General features: G+C 39.0%; 1 protein-coding gene across 4 annotated transcripts in view; it reads left to right on the top strand.

Moving 5' to 3' along the window:
• Positions 1-16599, top strand: part of shisa6 (shisa family member 6) — a 75575-nt gene extending 58976 nt beyond the window's left edge. For 2 of the 4 annotated variants that reach the window (XM_073828580.1, XM_073828578.1), the window contains 4 exons: positions 4985-5047; positions 7568-7588; positions 8227-8379; positions 14821-16599. In XM_073828580.1, coding sequence (XP_073684681.1) covers positions 4985-5047; positions 7568-7588; positions 8227-8379; positions 14821-15674 — 1091 coding nt within the window. In that variant the 3' untranslated portion in view covers positions 15675-16599. The remainder of the gene's footprint in view (positions 1-4984; positions 5048-7567; positions 7589-8226; positions 8380-14820) is intronic. The other 2 variants (XM_073828581.1, XM_073828579.1) reach the window with 1 other exon arrangement.
• Positions 16600-22244: the final 5645 nt, after the last annotated feature.

Raw genomic sequence — 22244 nt, 5'->3', positions numbered from 1 at the left:
CGAGCAGTCGGCTCGAGCCCCTTCTTGTTGACTAAATGACCTGAGAGACTCGGGCCGAACGAGCCTAAATTGGCACCTATGCTAAGAGAGAGTGAGAGAGTGTGACTGGAGAGAGTGCAGACCTCCGGCCCGCAGCCAGACTTCAACTAACCGCCTTCTCAAAAGCAACTAATTGGTCCCCAGATTAAAGCAGGATCATTGAACTGGACGATGCTTCTTATTAATTAGAACTCAAGACTGCGCTTTGAGCTCTGGCTTTTTATCAGTGCTGCTGTGAATGTAGTGGACCTGAGACGTTTTGGGATGTGTTTGCCGCCTAAGCGCTCTTTAACTTTTACTTTGTCAGTTTTAATAAGTCGTTGTAGACAGTGCAGAGGAGATCATCAGACTAATTCAGTAGTTCTCGCCTCAGATCTTATAAATACAGTATAAAGGAATAAAATCATGGTTTTAGCTTAATTTAATTTCCTTTTGACATGTATTACTCTAGAAAACAGGATTTTTTAGCCAGTGTCTAAAAAATAGCCTGCAGGGGGTCAGTACACAAAAAAAGTTTCGAGTCAGTAAGATTTTTTTTAAATGCTTTTATTCATCAAGGATGCATTAAATTGATCAAAAGTAACAGTAAAGACTTGTATAATGTTACAAAAGATTTCAAATAAATGCTGTTCTTTCGATTCCACACAACTGTTTCCAACATTGCATATAATCAGAAATGTTTCTTGAGCAGCAAATCAGCTATTAGAATGATTTCTGAAGGACCATGTGACACTGAAGACTGGAGTATTGATGCTGAAAATTTAGCTTTGATCACATGAATAAATTACATTTTAACATATATTGACACAGAAAAAAAGTTATTTTAAATTGTAATAATATTTCAGATTTTTTACTGTATTTTTGAGCAAATAAATGCAGCCTTGGTGAGCAGAAGAGACTTAAAGGTGCCATAGAATGGAAAACTGAATTTACCTTGGCATAGTTAAATAATAACAGTTCAGTACATGGACATGACATACCATGAGTCTCAAACACCATTGTTTCTTCCTTCTTATATAAATCTAGTATTTGCAAAAGACCACCGAAAAATAGGTCAATTCCAACATAACACCGAAACAGTCGGTGTTACAGCCGAGATCGTTAATAGTTACGCCTCCAACATTTGCATCGCCCAATCATTGGTAACGTCAGCACATCGTTTAAACAAGGCAAGCCACAGAAGGGACACGGTTAGCTTAATGCTAGCACTAGCCTGTTACATTGCAATACATAGGATTTCACTTACCATATAAACAGAGAGATGCCTGCGCTGATGATGGTGAATGATGGAGAAATAACTGCCTGATGATGGCGAATGATTTACAGATCCCGAGTATCACTGACGAGCAGCTCAACTTGTGTGGTAAGTACTTGTGTCTCTGCATTGTAACTTTACACAGAGCACATGCATCACAGTAATCAGACTAAACTGTCCGCGATTCAAAACGGCAGATTCAACAAACCGCATATTAAAAGCGGCTAGAGCTCCTAATTAAATATATATTTTTATCCATGTGCGACCTATTGAGCGCTGTGAAACAGCCAATCAGAGCAGAGCTCATTAATATTCATGAAGCTTCTAAATAAGGCAAAAACAGAGCCTTTTATTCTAGGAAATCCTAGGGTTGTAAATGGACCTGTAAAACCATTTCTGGAGATTTTTTGCCCTTTCCTATGCCATATACCTTCTATGTAGATATCAGAGAACAATTTTAAATATTCTCTCAATGCATTCTATGGCACCTTTAAAAAAAAAAAAACATTACTTACTAACCCCAAACATTTTAGTGATATTATAAGATTGTATTTGAGAATATGCAATATTTTCTTACATATCAATTTGCATCTAAATGTAATAATGTTTTTATGCAATGAATAAACATTTGCATGAAGTGTAGTAGGATTTCTGGTTCCACTTTGAATTAGGTAACCTTAACTACTATGTATTTACATTTACAGTTAAGGTCAAACGTTTACATACACCTTGCAGAATCTGCAAAATAATAATTAATTAATTATTTTACCAAAATAAGAGGGATCATACAAAATGCACGTTATTTTTTTCTGAAGAACAGCAGGCAGTTTAACTGTTCAGGACAAACAAAAACTCATGAGCAACTATCACTAAACAAAAAAACACAGCTGTGGATCATTCAGGTAACAACACAGTATTAAGAATTAAGTTCAAACCTTTGAACAGGGTCATTTTTATAAATTCGACTATTGTTTTCTTTTGTGGACTATATGTAAACGTCTTTTATGTGAAATATCTTATTCAGGTCAGTACTAAATAAACAATAACATAACATGCATTTTGTATGATCCCTCTTTTTTTGGTAAAATAATTAATTAATAATTATTTTGCAGATTCTGCAAGGTGTATGTAAACTTTTGACCTCAACTGTAAATTCTTTTGATACAATGCACTTATTATGTACATTATACACTTGTTGTGTTTTTACATTGTACCTATATATAAAAAAAAAAAAACCTGAAGGTAATTACATCTTTAGAATACACATTAACCCAGCCTTAAACCTTCCCATACAACTGTACTTATTTTTGATGTAAGCAGGGACCGAGTGGGACCGGATTTCCTCCCATAGGTTGGTCAAGAGTCTGGGTCGGCCTGTTAAGGTTGAAGAACCATTATAGACAAAAACTATGTTACTAAATCTATTTTGTATATAGAGTAAACAGACAGGGAACCGCAGTTATTGTGTAAAAACATCCCCATCTCATCGAATAACAGCAACGATCGACTCCATTCTATCGAAACAGGGGTCTTCACTCATCTGAGCACCATGACAGATGTAAATGGATGTTAAACTAGTCACTCTAATGCATTTTTAAACAGGCACAACAGCAGATATCCAGACGAGCATGACGCTGTGCTCCCTCTAGTATTCATCCATTTATCATGGGCGCTTCATGAGCCCATCTTTGCCAACTCAGAATAGCTGCCATTCATCACCGCTCAGCACACCGTGGTCCTCACGCGAATACTGCAGTCCATCTCAGCCCATAACAGAGCCAGCGCATCAGCCTCCCGCCGCGCTAAACACGCGTGCACAGACTTCATGACAGATGACAGAGCAACTTTAGTCCAGTAATAGAGCTCCTGAAAGCATGGAAAATAGAAATGTCAACTGGTGAAGCAAGCGCAACACTTTTCAATGACATGCTGATGATGAACTCTAAACTAATGCATATCGTCATATGCAACATATAACTGCAACCGGCAATTTAGTAAATGAAACGTTTTTCTTTTCTGCAGCTGTTGGTGAGTGATAGAGCACTGTATCGCTGAGATTGTGGCCATCATTCAATAACTGTGCCTGCATGAGTGATTAACAAAAGTGGTCATTCTGCCGAGTGCCAATTTGAAAATATACAACTCCCTGTCAATGAATAACACATAATTAGTGTTTTCAAGTATCATCTCAGTGATTTTGAGTAAACATTGTGTTAATTAGTTAATTTTATATTTTAGAGTAACTTAAAGCTGGACCACTAGTGTTGATTGCACATGTGTTGTTTGTTGCTGATGCTTCTTATGTCATATGTTTTATGTGCACTATATAGCCAAATGTATGTGGACAGGTTTGACGTTTTTAGGTACAAATTATTAGACATATTATTAACATGCATCCTTAAAGGATTAGCTCACTTCCCGAATTAAAATGTCCTGATAATTTGCTCACCGCAATGTCATCCAAGATGTTCATGTCTTTCTTTATTCAGTCTAAAACAAATTAAGGTTTTTAAGTAAAACATATCAGGATTTTTCTCCATATAGTGGACTTCAATGGTGACCAAAGCGTTGAAAGTCCAAATTGCAGTTTCAATGCAGCTTCAAAGTTTGAGGAATAAGGGTCTTATGAAATGATCAGTCATTTTCCAAACAAATAGTTTCTTCCATTTGCGAATAAACTGTTGTCACCTTCTCACCAAGCTGCTTGGTGATGGTCTTGTAGCCCATTCCAACCTTGTGTAGGTCTACAATCATGTCCCTGACATCCTTGGACAGCTCTTTGGTCTTGGCCTTGGTGGAGAGTTTGGAATCTGATTGATTGATTCCTTCTGTGGACAGGTGTCTTTTATACAGGTAACAAGCTGAGATTATTATCTAATTTTGTTTCCTGTATAAACGACACCTGGGAGCTAGAAATCCTGCTGATTGTTAGGGGATCAAATACTGATTTCACTCATTAAAATGCAAATTAATTCATAACATTTTTTAAATGGATTTTCTGGATTTTTTTGTTGTTATTCTGTCTTTCACTGTTCAAATAAACCTACCATTGAAATTATAGACTAATCATTTCTTTGTGGGCAAATGTACAAAATCAGCAGGAAATCAAATCATTTTTTCCCTCACTGTGTATACTTTTTTAACCACAAATGCTTCCAATTTTTTTGCGGTTAAAAATTATATGCATTTTAATATTTTTTAATGGCTGATCATTCCGCTAGATTAGACCCTTCATTTTTCGGCTGGGATTTCCACTGAGGTCCACTATATGGAGAAAAATCCTGAAATGTTTTCTTCCAAAAAGAAAGACATGAAAATCTTGGATGACAGGGGTGAGTAAATTATAAGTACATTTTTATTCTGGAACTAATTCTTTAAGCAGACTTTTCCAGTTCAGCATGAAAACGACTCATAGAAAGGTTTAGTGATTCTGGTGTGCAAAAGATTGACTCTCCTGCACCAAAGCTCAGATCTGAACCTGGGGTGTTGGAATGCAATGTGAAACAAGCACATACTGGTGGTCCACATACTTTTGGCCATGTAGTGCATGTTGCTTATCTTGCTATTAATGTGCTTCCCTTTTTGCTAAAGGCCATTTCTCCAATTGGAGCGATCACGCTCTGGATTAGAATCGTTCATGCTTGCCTTTACTTTGCAACCGAATCAGACTTGTCATTGCTTTTTCTGCAGGAGCCCATCAACATAATTACAACCATCTTGGTCTCAGTAGCCCAACTCGAACACCTAAAAATGGTAAGAACCATATTCCTCATTTAACAGCACCATTTCACGGGTGTATGAGTGCTTTTCACTGATTATTTGTGTTTGCATGCCTACAAGATAAGCTGGTTCTTTGAACAGATCAATGGCGTGGTCCATTTTCATTATCATCACTGCCATGAAACAAACCGAGGATCCTGATTTGAGTCAATGGTCTGGAGAGGACGCAATTTAAAGCCAGACATGCAGTGAATTACTGCGCTTTCCCGACATGTCAAAGCTTATAAGTCTGACACCTGCAGCCTCACATTATATTTTTGTGACCTGAAATGAGACCTTTATAGCTCTCCATGTCCAATTCTTCAAAGCACTATGGTGTCTGTGTTCAGAGGACACCATCCATTCAAAACTATCATCATCTGTCCCCAGAATGTATTATTGAAGGCATGGCTCTATGTGAGTCGGGCTCGTGCTGTTGTTAAGTCTTCCAGCTGATGTTGCTGTTATGTGTGGCTGGAAAGCTCCTCACTAGTGAGCAGAAGCGGCTCAGCTTGTTAGCGCTGATTAAATCCCTGCCGTTGGTGAAGCACTCAAGTCTGGCTTGGGTTGGTGGAGGATGGGAGTCTAAAGATGGATCACTTTCCCACCCAACAAGCTTCAAAGGCTCTCCAATGGATCTGTGTTTTTGCATTCACACAGAGCAGCTAATTCACTGAATGAAAATAGGTACTCTTCCCATATTGCTATGATTTGTAATGATTTATGCTTATGCAGTAGTCATCTCTGAGGCATCGGTCAGCGCAACCTGCAGTCAGCTTTTGTCAAACCTTTTAGCGTCTAAGCAGAGATCAATCTCTTAAGAGCCTGTATACTATTTGCCATTCGTCACTAATATTTAACAAAATAACACGGCCATTTAAATATGCTCACACATAAACATAAATACATATTATACTTACAGTTGAGGTCAGAAGTTTACATACACCTTGCAGAACCTGCAAAATGTTAATTATTTGACCAAAATAAGAGAGATCACACAAAATGCATGTTTAACTGTTCAGGACAAACAAGGGACTGATGAACAACTATCACTAAAAAAAAAAAAAAAAAAAAAACACAGCTGGGGATCATTCAGGTAACAACACAGTATTAAAAACCAAGTGTATGTAAACTTTTGAACAGGGTCATTTTTATAAATTCGACCATTATTTTCTTTTGCAGACTATATGTAGAAGTCGTTTATGTAAAATATTTTATTCAGGTCAGTACTAAATAAAAAATAACATGATCCCTCTTATTTTGGTCAAATAATTAACATTTTGTAGATTCCACAAGGTATGTACACTTTTGACTTCAACTGTATAATATGCATAAATACATATTATACATACCTACATATGGAACCCTGTTTCTGCTTTAATGTAAAAATATTTAATTGTGAAACAAGAAGTTGCAATTATCAAAAAAAAAAAAAAAAAAAATTTCAATTACGTTAAATCACAGTTGTGAGAAAGGTCAAAATGAACTCTTAATAAACAAGCCTCCATTGTATAGTAGCATTACATGTAGTTCAATAACATATAATATAATAAAATAATTTGTTCATCAAGGATGCATTCAATTGATCAAAAGTGACAGTAAGAACATTTATAACGTTACATTAGATTTCTATTTGAAATGAACGCTGGTCTTTTGAAATTTATATTCATCAAAAAATTCTGAAAAATAAAATATATTAGTTTCCACAAAAATATGAAGCAGCACAACTGCTTTCAACAACTTTTTCATCAACAGCAAATCAGCATATTAGAGTGATTTATTATTTATTAGAGTAATGATGCTGAAAATTCAGCTTTGTATCAGAAATAAATTACATTTTACAATATGTTCGCATATTAAATGGTTATTTAAAATTGTTTTAAACAAAAACAGTTTGAAAATGCTGTAGGAAAGATGGGGTTTTGGACAATATAAATCCTTATAATTTTGTGATGTCTGTGTATTGCAGAACAACCTGAACTATAAAAATATATTTTTATCAGACAACAAATAATGATTTCATTGCAGAAAAAAATGCCAAAAACCACCACGGCCAAGCCACTGTTATTACCATTATATAATAGAGAAAATCATTTTTGTTGGTTTTCAATAGCAATTGTCCAAAAGCCCATTCTGAATTCTAGAGCGTGTCTGGTGGACAGAATGATGTCTATATGCAGAAAATGAGGCCGGTTTTAAAGTGGGCTCACCTGTGAACACCAGTACCGAACACACGCTCCACACGTCTCTAACACCCACATCACGTGTGCACGTAGTTTGTCTTATTTCACCGCACTGTTACTGTGAAACTCGTCACGTTGTGTGGACGCTGTTCTCTACAGCTGGTGCAAATAGTCACTGTGACAAAAAACCCAACTCAAAATGCCATTTCACAATGCTTCATCATGACAAGAGCGCGAGAGAACAAAGCAGCCCGTCCCCAACTCTATTTCATCTGCTCTCTCCACATAGTGCTGTTATTGAACTGCGTTCTTTTTCCCTTGAATTGACCAGCTCACAGATCTCTAAGGCATGGTAAGTTATCTTCAACATCATTGATTCTCTATCTTTCCTTTCTCCTCCTCCTTCTCCCTCCAATGAAGATGAATGTTTTCCACTTCACACACCACAAACAGCTGAACCCCATGGCATGAGCTGAGCGAGTGCAAAATGCTGTTGTGTAAACATTGCTCGTCCTTCGTATCTCCCCCACCCGTCCCGTCCCGTCCCGTCCACCCACCGAGCGAGCGTCCCACCGGCTCCCCGGAGTGTTGTCGCGTCCCGGCCTGTTCTGCTGCGCTAGTCGCTGCCCTATTTTTAACCAGGGCTTGATCCTCAGCCTGCCCAGACTCAGACTGGCGTGACGGGCACGCAGGGGCCGCCGCACACACATCACATCACATCAGTCACCCAAACCGCTCCTCTGTTATCAATGAGACGGCCGATCGAATGCCATTGGTCACCGTGGCACTGCGACTCTGGTCTTTTTATAGCCACTTAGTCCCAGTATAGACGTTCCCCATCATCCCTCCTCACAGTAATGTCTTCCAACATGTCAAATGTGTGCAGAAAACCTGAAAACAGAGCTTCCGTTTGACAATGGACATGTGTGCATTTGTGATTTTGACTTTGCCCAGTTAAAGATTGGATGGTTTGTTTTGTCTTGCCCGCAGAGAGCACCCGGATGAACAGTATCCTCACCTCACAGACCGAGCCATACGATCTGTCCTTCTCGCGCTCCTTCCAGAGCCTCTCCCACCTCCCCCCGTCCTACGAATCTGCCGTGAAAGCTGACCTCAACAAATACTCCTCACTCAAGAGACTAAGTATGTCCTCAGCTCTGCTAAGCATGATCTTTCTTTAGGGTTCTCGGGGCCAGTGACCCAGCGCCTTAGCAAACATTTTTCTATTTGTTTTATTTTCACCTTGAACTATAAAATAAATCCCAGTTGTGAGCGACAAATTCTCACCACCAACTCGTCACATATTGATGCTTGGTCAGGACCCTTTGCCATCACTTTTTTGATGCACGGGGTGTCCCTTTAGCGTAATTTTTCGACATGCAGGGTTCTCCATTGCTTTAAATATGAGATCTTTAGCGTCAATATGCCGACACAAAAGGCAATGGGGAATTTTATCGTCATGATTAAATTATATATTGGGTTATAATATTGCCATTATTGCATATACACTCTTAAAAATAAAGGTGCTTTAAAAGGTTCTTCACCATTTTTGGTTCCTCAAAGAACTATTCAGTCATAGGTTCTTTAAAGAACCATCTCTTTCTTACCTTTTCATAATCTGAAGAACCTTCTCTTGCCACAAAGAACCTTTTGTGAAACAGAAAGGTTCTTCAGATGTTAAAGGTTCTTTATGGAATCATTTAAACAAAAAAGGTTCTTCTATGGCATCGTGAAGCACCTTTATTTTTAAGAGTGTACTTGTATGTTGGGGTATAATTTTTAATGTAAACGGTCACAACAGTTTTATTTACATTACACTGTTTACACATTTATGAGCACATAACCCAGCCCCTGCCCCTAAACCTATAATTTGTCAATAAAGCACAGGATATAACAGGCAGATACAACTATAGTTATAATTTATTTTAAAAATATTAATATTTCAAGTTTTCCGAGGCAAAATGATTGAAATGATTGTGAGAGGAATAGACGCAATCACTGTCTCCACTGGCTGTAAAGCTCAGATCCTGTGTGCACTCTGTGCACAAATTCAAAAATTGCGAGCAGAAGAAACCTTATGCCAGCCTTACGGGAGTATCTTTTTTAATAAGATGTGAGCGTGTTAACAGAGTGGGATAATTTTCAGCAATTAAAACCTTGCGTTTTACTCTCTTCTTCGCATAAAGGTATCATATGTGACCCTGGACCACAAAACCAGTCATAAGGTAAAATTTGACAAAACTGAGATTTATACATCATATGAAAGCTCAATAAATAAGCTATATACATCTATTGATGTATGGTTTGTTAGGATCGGACAATATTTGACTGAGATACATCTATTTGAAATCAGAAATCTGAGGATGCAAAAAAATCAAAAAGACTGAGAAAATCACCTTTAAAGTTGTCCAAATTAGGTTCTTAACAATGCATATTACAAATCAAAAATTACATTTTGATATGTTTACAGTAGGAATTTTACAAAAAATCTTCATGGAACATGATTTTTGGCATAAAAGAAAAATCTAAAATTTTGACCCATGCAATGTATTTTTGGCTATTGCTACAAACAAACCCCAGCGACTTAAGACTGGTTTTGTGGTCCAGGGTCACATATGGCTTTAGAAGACTTGAAATGCAACACAACTTGTAATACTTTTATACTGCATTTTTATGGTCAGTTTTTGCAATAAATACCCTTGGCTGTAATTTTATTTGCCTGTTATGTGTTTTATGTTGTTCAAAATGGGTAGGTTTAGGGTAGGGGTGGGGTTTGGTGCTCGAATTAAAGTATAAATTTATATAAAATGATTTCTATTTTTTACAAATGCATGCAAACTATTAAATTAAGGCAAACAACTGAAAGCAATGGAGGACCCTGCACGCCGAAAATGGATGCTGAAGGGGTACCCTGTGCATTAAAAACAAGTGATGCCAATGGGGTTCTGACCAACCATTAATATTTAACGAGTTAGAAGTGAGAACTTGTTGTTGTGAGATGTAGAGCCTTCATTATAAGAAACTTGGCATTACAAAAAATGCTGATGTAAGATACTTGTCAGAAATTAATTTCACACAATAAGTTTCCATTTGTTTCCATTAGTTTTGAATATTGTGAAATAAGTTCTCAATTAAAGTTATGAGAAAACAGTCGCAATTGTGAGATACATACCCCTTTTTCATCAAGGCAGTCTGAGTACTGATTCAGAGCCAGAGCCTAGTTTTAAATCAGTTCTTCATCTTTCGACACCCAAAGCACCAGCTCTGAACCAGGAAAAGTGGTTCGTAGGTAGTACCAGAACATTGCTGGTCTAGAAATAAGAACAACTTGCATCAGGGGCTGGGGGCGGGTTACCGTGACCAACAAGATGAACAGAAACTTAGACCGCCAATTTTGAAATAGCAGCTAAACACAAACACGTTGGATTTGCTGTGTTTGTATGCCAATGTAGGTTCGCAAAGCCATGAATATCAATAGCAAAGCAATGTCTGCCATTGTTTATATTATTAAGGCCGGGAAACACCAAGCTGACTTCAAAGAACTAGCAGCGACAAAGGCCAACGGTGTTTCCACCTCGCATCGGCAGCGTCTGGACCAAAAAGCTACACTTCAATACACCATACAGACTACAGCCGACTGCAAACTAACACATGCGTTCTGCGTCTGCATGAGATATTTAGCTTTATATATCAGCAGCTACAGTATCAATAGTATATATTCGTAATTCAAAATTACTAATTGTGCATATCATTGTGCATATCAGTTTTGTTAACTTATAAGTTAAATTTCAAGTGGTTCATATTATGAAAAAATTCACATATTGGAATGCTTGAGTAAGATTGTGTAACATTTAGTAAGCCTTCTGTTTGTCCCACTGTTATTTACTTACTGTTTTCATCACTTCCGCTTTCATTCTTGGGCACTGACTCGTATGCTCATCCAATCAGAGTTTTCACTCGCGTTGGCGGTCATGACGCTGATTCATAATGTTAAATCAGGCAAATTGCTGTTGGCGTGAGCCTGACGAGAGCTGACGTGTGGAACACACCAAACAAACTGGCCTGACAGACGCTGGCCAATGTCCTGACATTGATCGACTGTCAATTTGATATGTCCCGGCCTTTAGGCTTGTTCGGGATGCGTAGGCGCTGCACGGACCAACGCATCCTGACTCTTTAAGCTTTTGAATTGCTCAACACGCCGACCGACCACGAGAGCAATTCAAAAGCTTAAAGAGTCATCTGCTCTTCAGTCGTTCTTATGGTGCTTTTGGTTTTATGTGCCAACAGTACCGTTTCTAGGCATAGGTGAGCTAGGCGGTCGCCTAGGGTGCAACCAGCTGAAGGGGCGCCAATGAGCACACGTACTGCCACTACATTTTAGCGGGGTTGTGTATTGGGCTAGAGTACTGTTAATCTGACGATGCCTGTATGCCATTGGACCAGAGCTCTGTCAATCGCTGCATGCATAGGTTCTGACAGTGCTTTGGCAAGGTAATGCTTTTTTATTTGCAACCATGCAATAAAGTTAAGGCCAATTCAACGGCCAATTAAAAATACTGGTACAGTAAAAAGTGCACAAAGTCAGTATTTGTGGCAGTTGAGAAATCATGTTGTGAAATTTGTCCAAAAGGTGTGCATTTTTGCGCAAATGCAAAAGGATCAGTGTGTCGTGTAATATTCCCATATAAAACTTTAACAGCCAATTACAAAATATTGGTACAGTAAAATTAGCCTAGGATTTTGCCTAGGGCGTCAAAATGGCTAGAAATGGCCCTGTGTGCCAGCCGGTGTGCGTGGCGCCAATGCATCTTAAGCTCTGGTGTGTTTGTGTTTGGTGCTGCCGTGCTAACGTTTCTGGGAGCAATGAGACATATTCAGTGACGTAGGACCTGGCTTTGTGGTGGCTCTCTAGTCTGTGGAAAGGAAAACCGGCTTTTAGATAGCTCGCCAGTCAAACCAACTCCGAACGGATAATAGCACTGACTCTGAACTAGCACCCGGTTCATGCTGGTGGAAAATGGGTAACAGAGTATTGAATAATTACTGCTTTTTATTGTAAAACTTTAGGTTAATTTCGTTAACATTAGTTAAGGCATCAGTGTACAACATTTTTACATCATTCATTAATTTTAGGTTCATGTTCATTTCTACATACATTTCTAATACTTTTTACATTCTGAGTATCATGTAATCATGCAATAGTCATAAAAAGTATATATAAACAGATCATGAATCCTGAATACACATCTTCTGTGGAGTGTGTGTGTTTATAAAATTCTGAAAGTGTAAATCTTGTGTGCAACTGGCTCTTAATATGAGAGATTTAGCATTTTATCAATGCAATTTATCAATGTGACTGAAGAACGAGGCTCCTTCAGATCCCAGGAAAGCAGTCGGACTAACAAAAGCTGCTCCTACGGCGTCTTCGCCACTCCATCATGTCAATCAGTGTGTCTTATTTTCTGTCCGCTGTGCAAGCTAATCAGCAATCAACATTCGAGCGTGATGCATTGTTTCCTGCGATTGTGGCGCCTGTGTGAATGAATTTATGCAGTTTTCTTTGTAAACACACTGTATATTTGCTTCTACATGCGGAGTAAAATCACTGTACGTAGGCGAGCGTAAGCGTGAAGTAAGGAGGACTGCGGGGGCGTCTCGTACGTCGGCACTCGCGGCTTACCGCCGAGATTAGAGCCTTCATTTTATCTCATCAGGATTGTTAGTATGCTTCCTCAACAGGCGGCCATTACCCGCCACCGCGGATTCGATCTGAATCTGATATCACTGAGTAAAGCTTTCTCGTGGCCTTAGCCCTATAGTATTGATTCAGTTAGTGGCAGGTTCTTTTGCTGTGTAATAAGGTCTCAGCTCATTATATTCCCTAAGTGAAGAGTAAATTCCCCTGAGGCTTGTGTAATTGCATAAAGAACGCCCCAGCTCACTCCTGGCCCTGAACCCAGCCGAGGCCAGGGAAATTGACAGCCCCGCTCATCTGCAATTCTTCCGCGTCCGCCGAGCCTCCACCAGTGAAAACATGCAGTCATACACTAAACTATTCATGGCAGCAGACCCTCCTTAAAATTGTCCTGCGGCAGCACCTCCATCGAAGCTCGGATATGCCTCTGAAGCAAGTTATTTGTTGTAGGGTGTAGCCAAAAGGCTTAGCTGTTTCTTTTGGAGCTTCAGTGGCGTTTTGCACTGACAGATCGTGTTGGATGCAGCCAGCAGGCAAGAGCTGAGTGCTGTGGCGTTTCCACGTGGTTCTGTTAATAACATCTCCAGCATCCTTCTCCTGATGTTTATTGTGCTAATATCCTCAAACCTTCAGAAGGAGACTCCTTTATGAAGAAAGATTAATTTAATCTGTAATCGCCATAAACAGATTATGTGCCATTAATTTCCCCAAATAACACAGTGTTCGTCCTTTCTCCGAGCATGAGAGATAAATGGTGTTATTTAGCTCTTTTATCTCCTTACAAACTGAATCTAATCCCCTCAAGAGACGCTGTTTCAGATGTCCCACAAATATGACTGCCACTACCTCAGGCTGTAAATTATTGTGTTGTCTTTTTGTTTTTTTCCAGCAAAACTCTCATCCCAGTTATTCGATTAATTCTCACTTATAGAAAGATTTGTGGCTGTAATTTTGTTTGATACACTCCTTTATTGCATTCACTTCGATATCACTGGGCTCTAAATGTGTGGAGAAATCTGTCAAGTGTAACTGAGATCTCAAGGACATCAGCTCTCCCAGAATGTATTCATTACACCTCCGAGCAGAGGATAATTTCATTATTTCCAGTTCCAATCACGCAGTTCGTTACAGTACAGTCCGGACTGTCCTGAACGTGCTTGTGTCCTGAAGCTTTCAAGCTGTGATGAATCTTGTAGACAAAAGAAAGTCTTTGTGTTTAAAGTCACATCTGTCACAATGCGCTGTAGCCTAAATGAAGTATGCAACCACTTTACTTCCGATACCTGGTGCAGGTCCAAGCAAAAAAAAGGGTTACACTATGTTTTAATAGTCCACTTCAGACATCCTACTAACTATACATAGCTTCGCAATTACATCAACTAACTCATTAGAGTATTGGTCCACTGGTAGGTTAGGGTTAGGGTTGACGTGTACTTGCAAAGTTCCTTCTAGTGAGTAGAATGTCCATCAAAATAAAGTGTTATTAAGCAGACAGTCTACTAATACGCTAATGCAGGGGTGCCCAACCCTGTTCCTGGAGATCTACCTTCCTGCAGAGTTTAGTTCCAACCCTGATCAAACACACCTGTCTGTAATTATCAAGTGCTCCTTCAAATCCTAATTAGTTGCGTCAGGTGTGTTTGATCAGGGTTGGAGCTGAACTCTGCAGGAAGGTAGATCTCCAGGAAAAGGGTTGAGCACCCCTGCTCTAATGACTGCTAGTTGACATATAAAGTGTAACAAAAAACTTAAATGGGACTTGGTTTAACCAACTGATGATTCATTAATAAAGTCTGCACATGTATGGACAGACCCAGATGGTTACCAGCAACAAATTTTGATTTCACATTTGACTTGAAACTTACACTGCTTGTGCTTTTATACAGCGGATAAGGACGTTGACGACTACTACACCAGGAAGAGGCATCTTCCAGACCTAGCGGCACGAGGAACTCTTCCCTTGCACATGATCAAGATGAACCAGGAGTCCCAGAGCAGCCAGCAGCAGCAGGCCCAGCAACAGCAGCAGCAACAGCAGCAAGCGCCCCGCCAGCGTCCCCGCAGAGTTCAGAGGGCCATGTCCCAGGATCGGGTACTGTCCCCCGAGCGCAGCCACGCAAACGACTTCCCGGTGTCCCCCTACGGCATCTCTCCGTACGGCGGACGCATCCTCTCCGACGAGCAGCTCCTGTCGGCAGAGCGCCTGCGCTCCCACGAGCGGCTCGTCTCGCAAGACCGCCTGCACGCGCAGGACCGCCACTACTCCCAGGACCGCATCCACACGCAGGACCGCTTGATGTCGCAGGAACGCCTTCACTCTCAGGAACGCCTGCACTCCCAGGACCGCCTCTACTCCCAAGACCGCCTCTACTCGCAGGACCGCCTTCACTCCCAGGATCCGCTGATCTCTCCCGACAAGATGATGTCGATCAAGCGCTCCGGGTTCCACAGCGACAAGTCCATGTCCAGAGCCATATCCCACACGGACGTGTTCATGCCAACCACACCCATCCTGGACCGCTATAAGATGACAAAAATGCACTCCCATCCCAGTGCCTCAAACAACATGCCCCCGCAGAACACTGCGACCATGAACCAGACGGCCTCCAAAAGGCAGGCCTTCGCCTCGCGCCGCACACAAACGGTGGAGCAGCTGCACTACGTCCCGCAGCAGCAGCAGCAGCAGCAGCAACATCACCATCACTACCGCACAGGGAGCAAGACCGAAGTGACTGTTTAACCGCTCGTGAACTCACGGACGGTTGAGCCACAAGCCCAAGCAAGAACAGAAGCGTACAAGAGCCAGTCTAGACTCGGATCCGGTCCTTTCCAGCAGTTCTTCAGTGACTGACCCAGCACCAGCTACTCTAGAGTCAATACGGAGACAATTCTGTGTGCATATCCATTCATTTATCATGTGTTTGTTGATCACTAATAAGGAAGGACTCACTTTGACAGATTTTGCGTTCGTAAGGGCTTTGCATGGGGACTCGCAGAGAGCGTCAGAAGAAAGAACGTACAATAAAAGGTATGGACATGGAACAGAACTGTATAAATTTATATATACATACCTAAATATATATATAAATACAAATACTGTTTGTACTTCCGGTCCTAGTCTATAGCTTTAGAAGTTCTTACGATGTTCACGCACTTCTTTTGGTGCCTCTACGAAAACGCTCCATTTCAACAAAGAAGTGGTTTTGTGGGTTAAAAAGCACAATCAAGTAAAAGTTGCATTTTGTTCTGTTCTATTCATTCGTTCGGTTGGTGATGGCTAGCACATATCAGTTTGTTCTTCAGTTAATGGCCATTCATTATTTTGCGAAGATGATTGTAAATAAGCTCTTTTAGCCACAGTAAATGGACAAGTCTGTTCTGGTTGGCAGTTGTATTATTGTAGTTTGATTTTTAGAGATTCAAGACTTCAGAACTATAGACAACCCACTAACCCAGTGTTGGACCATTTAAAGTAATATGATACTGTATGTGTGTCCTTTCAAATGTGTTTGTAGAATGGGAATCGGGCGAATGTTGTTGAAAAAAATGACAACTGTTGATATCTGGCTGTAGACTGTGTTGCAGTGACTCACAAGACAAATGAGTATATTATGCTTGTTGTAGTAGCTTCAAATAAACCGTCCTTATTTTTCTAAACATGAAAATGAATGTGAAAAGGGTTCATGTGCCTCAAAAAAAAAAAAAAAAAAAAAAAAAAACATTGAAATATGTGAAAGTGCTCCAGTCTAATGGTCCATGATATCGAAAACAGTTAAATTCAGAGAATAACAAAAACCAAGAACTAAGAAAAAAAAGAAAGAGTCCATTTGAAAAAGATGTGCCTATTTAAAGAGTTAGTTCACCCCAAAATACAGTGATCCACCTTGTTTTTCAATGTGGAAGTAAGCTGTTTTCTGGTAATGTGTGAGAATTTTGGTTCATAAGCCACCATAGGAAAATAACGAGAAGTATAACTAAGTGCAGTAAACTGTAAAACTGTTTGCACTACAAACTAGTGCATTTATAATTAAGATAATACATTCAAATAATATGGTAACACAAACCAGTTTGCAATATCAAGCCACAAAACAAGCTGTTTTGTATAGCTAAAAATAGCTGGACACGGATGAGACCGGAAGCTAGACACATTAAGTTTCACTCTTATGGGAAAAATAAAGTGGATAAGCAGTGCTGGTTAGTAACTGATTACAAGTAATCTGGATCATGTAATCAGATTTCAAAACTAAGTACTCGTGATTAGATTATATTACATTTCAGAATACTCTGAATCAGACTACAGTTACTTTTCATTGATTAGATATTATTTGCACAATAGCAATAAATAATGCATCATTTTTTGATTATTCCTAATTCTTCTTTTTCATCTTTTAAATGTTTCTTCCTAAAATTGCTTGCCAATAATGTACATTCAGAAAGTCTTTAACTTTGTAGACATTCACACAAATACCAGTCACAAATCAGGTGTCTTTACAGTAAATACTGTAAAAAAAAAAAAAAAAAAGCCACAGCATTTAAACACTTGATTTACAAAAATGATTTAAATTGTAATAGTTTTCTTGGCAGGTGTTTTATTTTGATCATTGTTATTTTAAAATAATTCATTTTAATTCAACATTTTTACGATTTAATGACTTTTTATTAAACTCATGAACACCCCGCAAGTCCTTCATGACAATGTTTATAACAATGAATGGAATACTGTTTGTATTGTATATCAGTATATGAGATTATCTTGTTTAAATCAATGTGATAAATTAGGTCAAATGTAATCTAAAATTATTTAAAAAGCTGTCTGATTATATTACCAAAAATGTGAAATGTAATAGATTACGTTACTAACAAAAAATTTGGTCATGTAATTTGCAATCAGTAACGGACTACAATTTAAGTAATCTACAGAGCACTGGTTATATGTCAAATGTCACATGCTAAACTTATTATTTTATGATAATCAGCTAACCTAGCTAGTTGTTTTTACTGTTGCCAATTTGTTCAATTTTAATATCAGAATTTCAGCAAGAAGAAGAAAAAACAAAAACGTTTAAATATCACTCTGCATATGTGATGGGCATCGATTATGATCTAAAGGGAAAGCATCTTGGGTAAATATCACTAACATATAAATCGATCACCAGTCAACATCCAAATCATTGCATAAAAATGGTGAGCTGCAGTAATTACTTAAAATTCACAAGTAAAAGTGTGCACATCTGCCTAGATCCTGACATGGTGCTCAGCACTTTTCATGTCACTTTTTTTCTAAATTGTAACATTAGCATGGATTTTAGCGTTCACACACTCTAAGATCAAATCTGTGCATATGCACGTTTTATAAATGAGTCCCCCGAACCCTAAGTGACGCGACTTGTTTTATAAAACACAGACGTTTGTGGCGCATAACTTCTATTGGATAAAGCCTGTATAACTTTCATCTGTGGAGCAAAAAAGAAGAATTGTTTTAGAATAATATGGTTGCATTTCAAGTGAATGAGGAGAAAATGACAAAAGCACCTTAAAAATCTAATCGAAATCGATAATTGACTCTTGCGCGCTCTATGATTTAAGGGACATGCTCATTATAGCTCATGAAAGAAGTAGCCAATGTCCACTTTGTGAACAAAATGTCCTTGTTAAAAAAAATGTACATGGCCAGCAAATGTGAGCTGCAGAGGGCACAGCAATATTCAAAACAGCTAAAATCTCATGGGTATGGAACGTCATGAGACAAATGAACAGGGCAGTTAAAGGTGCCATAGAATGGAAAACTGTATTTACCTTGGCATAGTTAAATAATAACAGTTCAGTACATGGACATGACATACCATGAGTCTCAAACACCACCATTTCCTCCTTCTTATATAAATCTAGTGTTTGCAAAAGACCACTGAAAATAGGTCAATTCCAACATAACACCGACTATTACGCAATAGTCGCGATCGTTAATAGTTACACCCCCAACATTTGCATCGCCCAATCATCAGTAACCTCAGTACATCAGTAAAATAAGACGAGTCACTGAGGGGACACGGTTAGCTTAATGCTAGCAGTAGCCTACATTGCAGTACATAGGATTTCACTTACCACATAAACAGAGAGATGACTGCACTGATGATGGTGAATGATTTACAGATCCTGAGTATCACTGACAAGCATCTAAACTTGTTGGTAAGTACTTGTGTCGCTGCATTATAACGTTACACAGAGCACATGTGATCACTATAGTGAGAGTAAAATGTAGCCAATTCAAAATGGCAGATTCAACAAACTGCATATTAAAAGTGGCTAGAGCTCCGTAATTAAATATATATTTCCTCCATGTGCAAGCTATAGAGATGAGCAGCTCTGTGAAACAGCCAATCAGAGCAGAGCTCATTAATATTCACGGACCTTCCAAATAAGGCAATAGCAGAGCATTTCATTCTAGGGACAAATCCTAGGGTTGTAAATGGACCTGTAAAACTGTTTCTGGAGATTTTTTGCCCTTTCCTATGCCATATACCTTCTATGTAGATATCAGAGAACAATTTAAAATATTGTTTCAATGCATTCTATGGCACCTTTAACCTTTATCTTTAGGGATTTGCTACAGACAACCTTGCCTGAAAGTTTCAGGAAAGCAGCTATTCGTTTTTTAAACGGTTTTCGGTATATTTGTAAGTCATGCTACAGATTAACTTAAGGAACACTTGTGTAAAATAGTCTGAGAGGAACAGAAATGCAATTACATTACACCTAGAAATCAGAGCAGCACGACAAATCGCCACGTCCTCCTTGTAGAGCTCTCATGCAGAGCCAGAAAAAGCCAATGTATCTGAAAACTAACCAACCAAATATGCTTGAGCGACTAGGTGATATTTCGGGTTATTTTATTTATTTTTTGGACATGTGAATTAATACCCGCTGCTCGCGTACCAGCCGGAGCTGCCGAAACCTCCTTTAAATTCATTGAACTTCAGGGGTGAAAATGCAATTCTCACACACAAACAAAGCCTTTTGCATTTACATTCCTTATTTGCAGAAGCTTTAGGAGTGAGGCGGCCTCGTATCTCAGTTCCTACCTCTTCCCCCCACCACGTCTTCCCTATCAGCATTTAGATGAAAATATGACACTTAAATAGAGTCCACGTGGCAGATTGGTTGACGTAAAAGAGGAAGCACGAGGCAAATGGCTGCTGACTTAAACATCGGTCCCATATAAAATAATGAAAAGCCCTCTAGGTCTCCACTTCTGAGAGCAATGTCTTGTTCAGCCAAAACGCAATGTTTCGTACTAAAAATTTTATCCCGGTCAGGTTGAGGTAGAAGGCAGGCTCTCCCTTGTATGAATTTAGAACATAATTCGTTAATTATTTACCGTCTGTCTGTCAGAACGGCCGAGCGCAGAGATGAGAGACGCCACTAGATGGGAACACGCTTCTGAAAGAAAAAAAAAAAAAAAAAAAACTTTTGTATTGAAAACTGACAGTTTAGCCTTTGTGCCCGTACAATACACTGAAAATACTTTCCATCATTCTCTTAAGGACTCTCATAAGGGTTGAACACGCCACATAAATCTTCATATTCCGCACAGTTCTTGTGAATAATACAGGCAACGGTGCATTTCAAAAGCTTTTAAAGAAAAAGAAGTGGCTCCAAGCGCTTCCATTAAGTTTACAGTTTGCTCTTGTCTCAAATTACCATATTTCAGAAAGCCAAAGTGAAGCAATGCCGCGATTCTCTGCAAATTAGCATACAGCCTGCTTTAATATTACATATACTGCGCCATCGCCGGCTCTCTCCTAAGTCATTTCTCAAGACTGACCTGTAGCCTAGCAACCAGCATTTCCCATGGAAATGATTAAAGCTTCCTTCTTTACATTCTGTGCAGGAGTCTTTGATAGATTTCTGCTGTAGCCTGACACAAACCGCCGGCGCAAACATCCCCTCTGTGATGTGAAATATGAATTGTCAGGTGTGAATGGTGGCCGTGACTGCGGGGAGGAGCGGCGCGGGACGACAGGAGATGCTCACGTTTACATGCAGACTCTTACTCTACATAATTCTATGTTAGCGATGCCGTCAGAGAGACCTGCACTTCCGCTGATCTTCCTTCTTCCTAGAAAAGAAATACACATTACATACTACTGTAGAATATAAATAAAATATTAGATTTTTAAAGGAATTCACCTTTTTCCTGAGTAACGATGAGCATCGCCATGGCGGATTCTAACTTCTGTTTGGGTGCTCTCCTGTTCCGGTCATACTGGCGATATTCAGATGTAAACAAAACCAAAATGAATAGGTGGTAAAGATATACACGAGCAGTATTAAGATATTAGCTTAATATTTCACCTACCTGACAGGAAATGATAAGAACAAACATGAATGTTGTCGAGATTCTTGCTCTGGAAATCCTGGTTCAGTTCAGTTCAACCACAAATGCCTTTTGTTGCTCAGACAGTTTTTTTGCACTCTTTACCTTAATTTGTTAAAACTTTTGGCAGTCTATAGTACTCTAAATGTTTTCCCGGTCCGACAGATTAGTACAGTCCAAAACATGATAATAATTGATCATTTTCAGCAGCAATAATCAGCGAAATATCCAAGTTTCATTCAGTTCAGTGGCTTTGTTTATGTTCAGTGCCACCAATATGGCCGACTGATGACGCATCATGAAAACACTCTATTTGATATGTGCGCTCATCTGTTTTCAGTGCAGCTAACCTCAAATCGCTTCACGCTATCTTCCAATTTGTTAAAATATGATGTACTTCAAAAAGAAATTCATTGCGACACTGTAAAGAGACGAAATTGTGGTGCCATGTGCTTTTAAACACCAATTTAATATGGTTAGCATTGTATTATCAGCTCAGAAAATACCTTTGTTTGACTAAAAACACCAGAAACCAAAAATGTAAAGCATTGTTCCAGTTGGGCGAGATGTTTGCGTTCAGGAAAAAGGTGGATAGTTCAACCAAAAATGAAAACTTTAATCATCACTCTCATGCCGTTCTTACAACAGCGTTTTAGTGCCACTTTACAAAAAAAAAAAAAAACTATGATTACGAGATTAAAGTCATAATCTTTAAGTTAAAATATTGCAAGAATAAAGTCGAGATTACGAGAATAATGTCAAAATGTTTTGAGAATAAAGTCGAAATTATGAGAATAATGTTGAAATGACAAGATAATGTCAAAATATTTTGAGAAAAAAATTGAAATTTTAAGAATTAAGTCGAAAGTATGAAAATTATATTATCAGCTCAGAAAATAGTGTTTGTCTAAAAACACCAGAGACCAAAAATGTAAA

The sequence above is a fragment of the Garra rufa genome, chromosome 22 (assembly GCF_049309525.1).
Source record: "Garra rufa chromosome 22, GarRuf1.0, whole genome shotgun sequence".
Lineage (NCBI taxonomy): Eukaryota > Metazoa > Chordata > Actinopteri > Cypriniformes > Cyprinidae > Garra > Garra rufa.
This window is presented reverse-complemented; position numbering and strand designations above follow the sequence as displayed.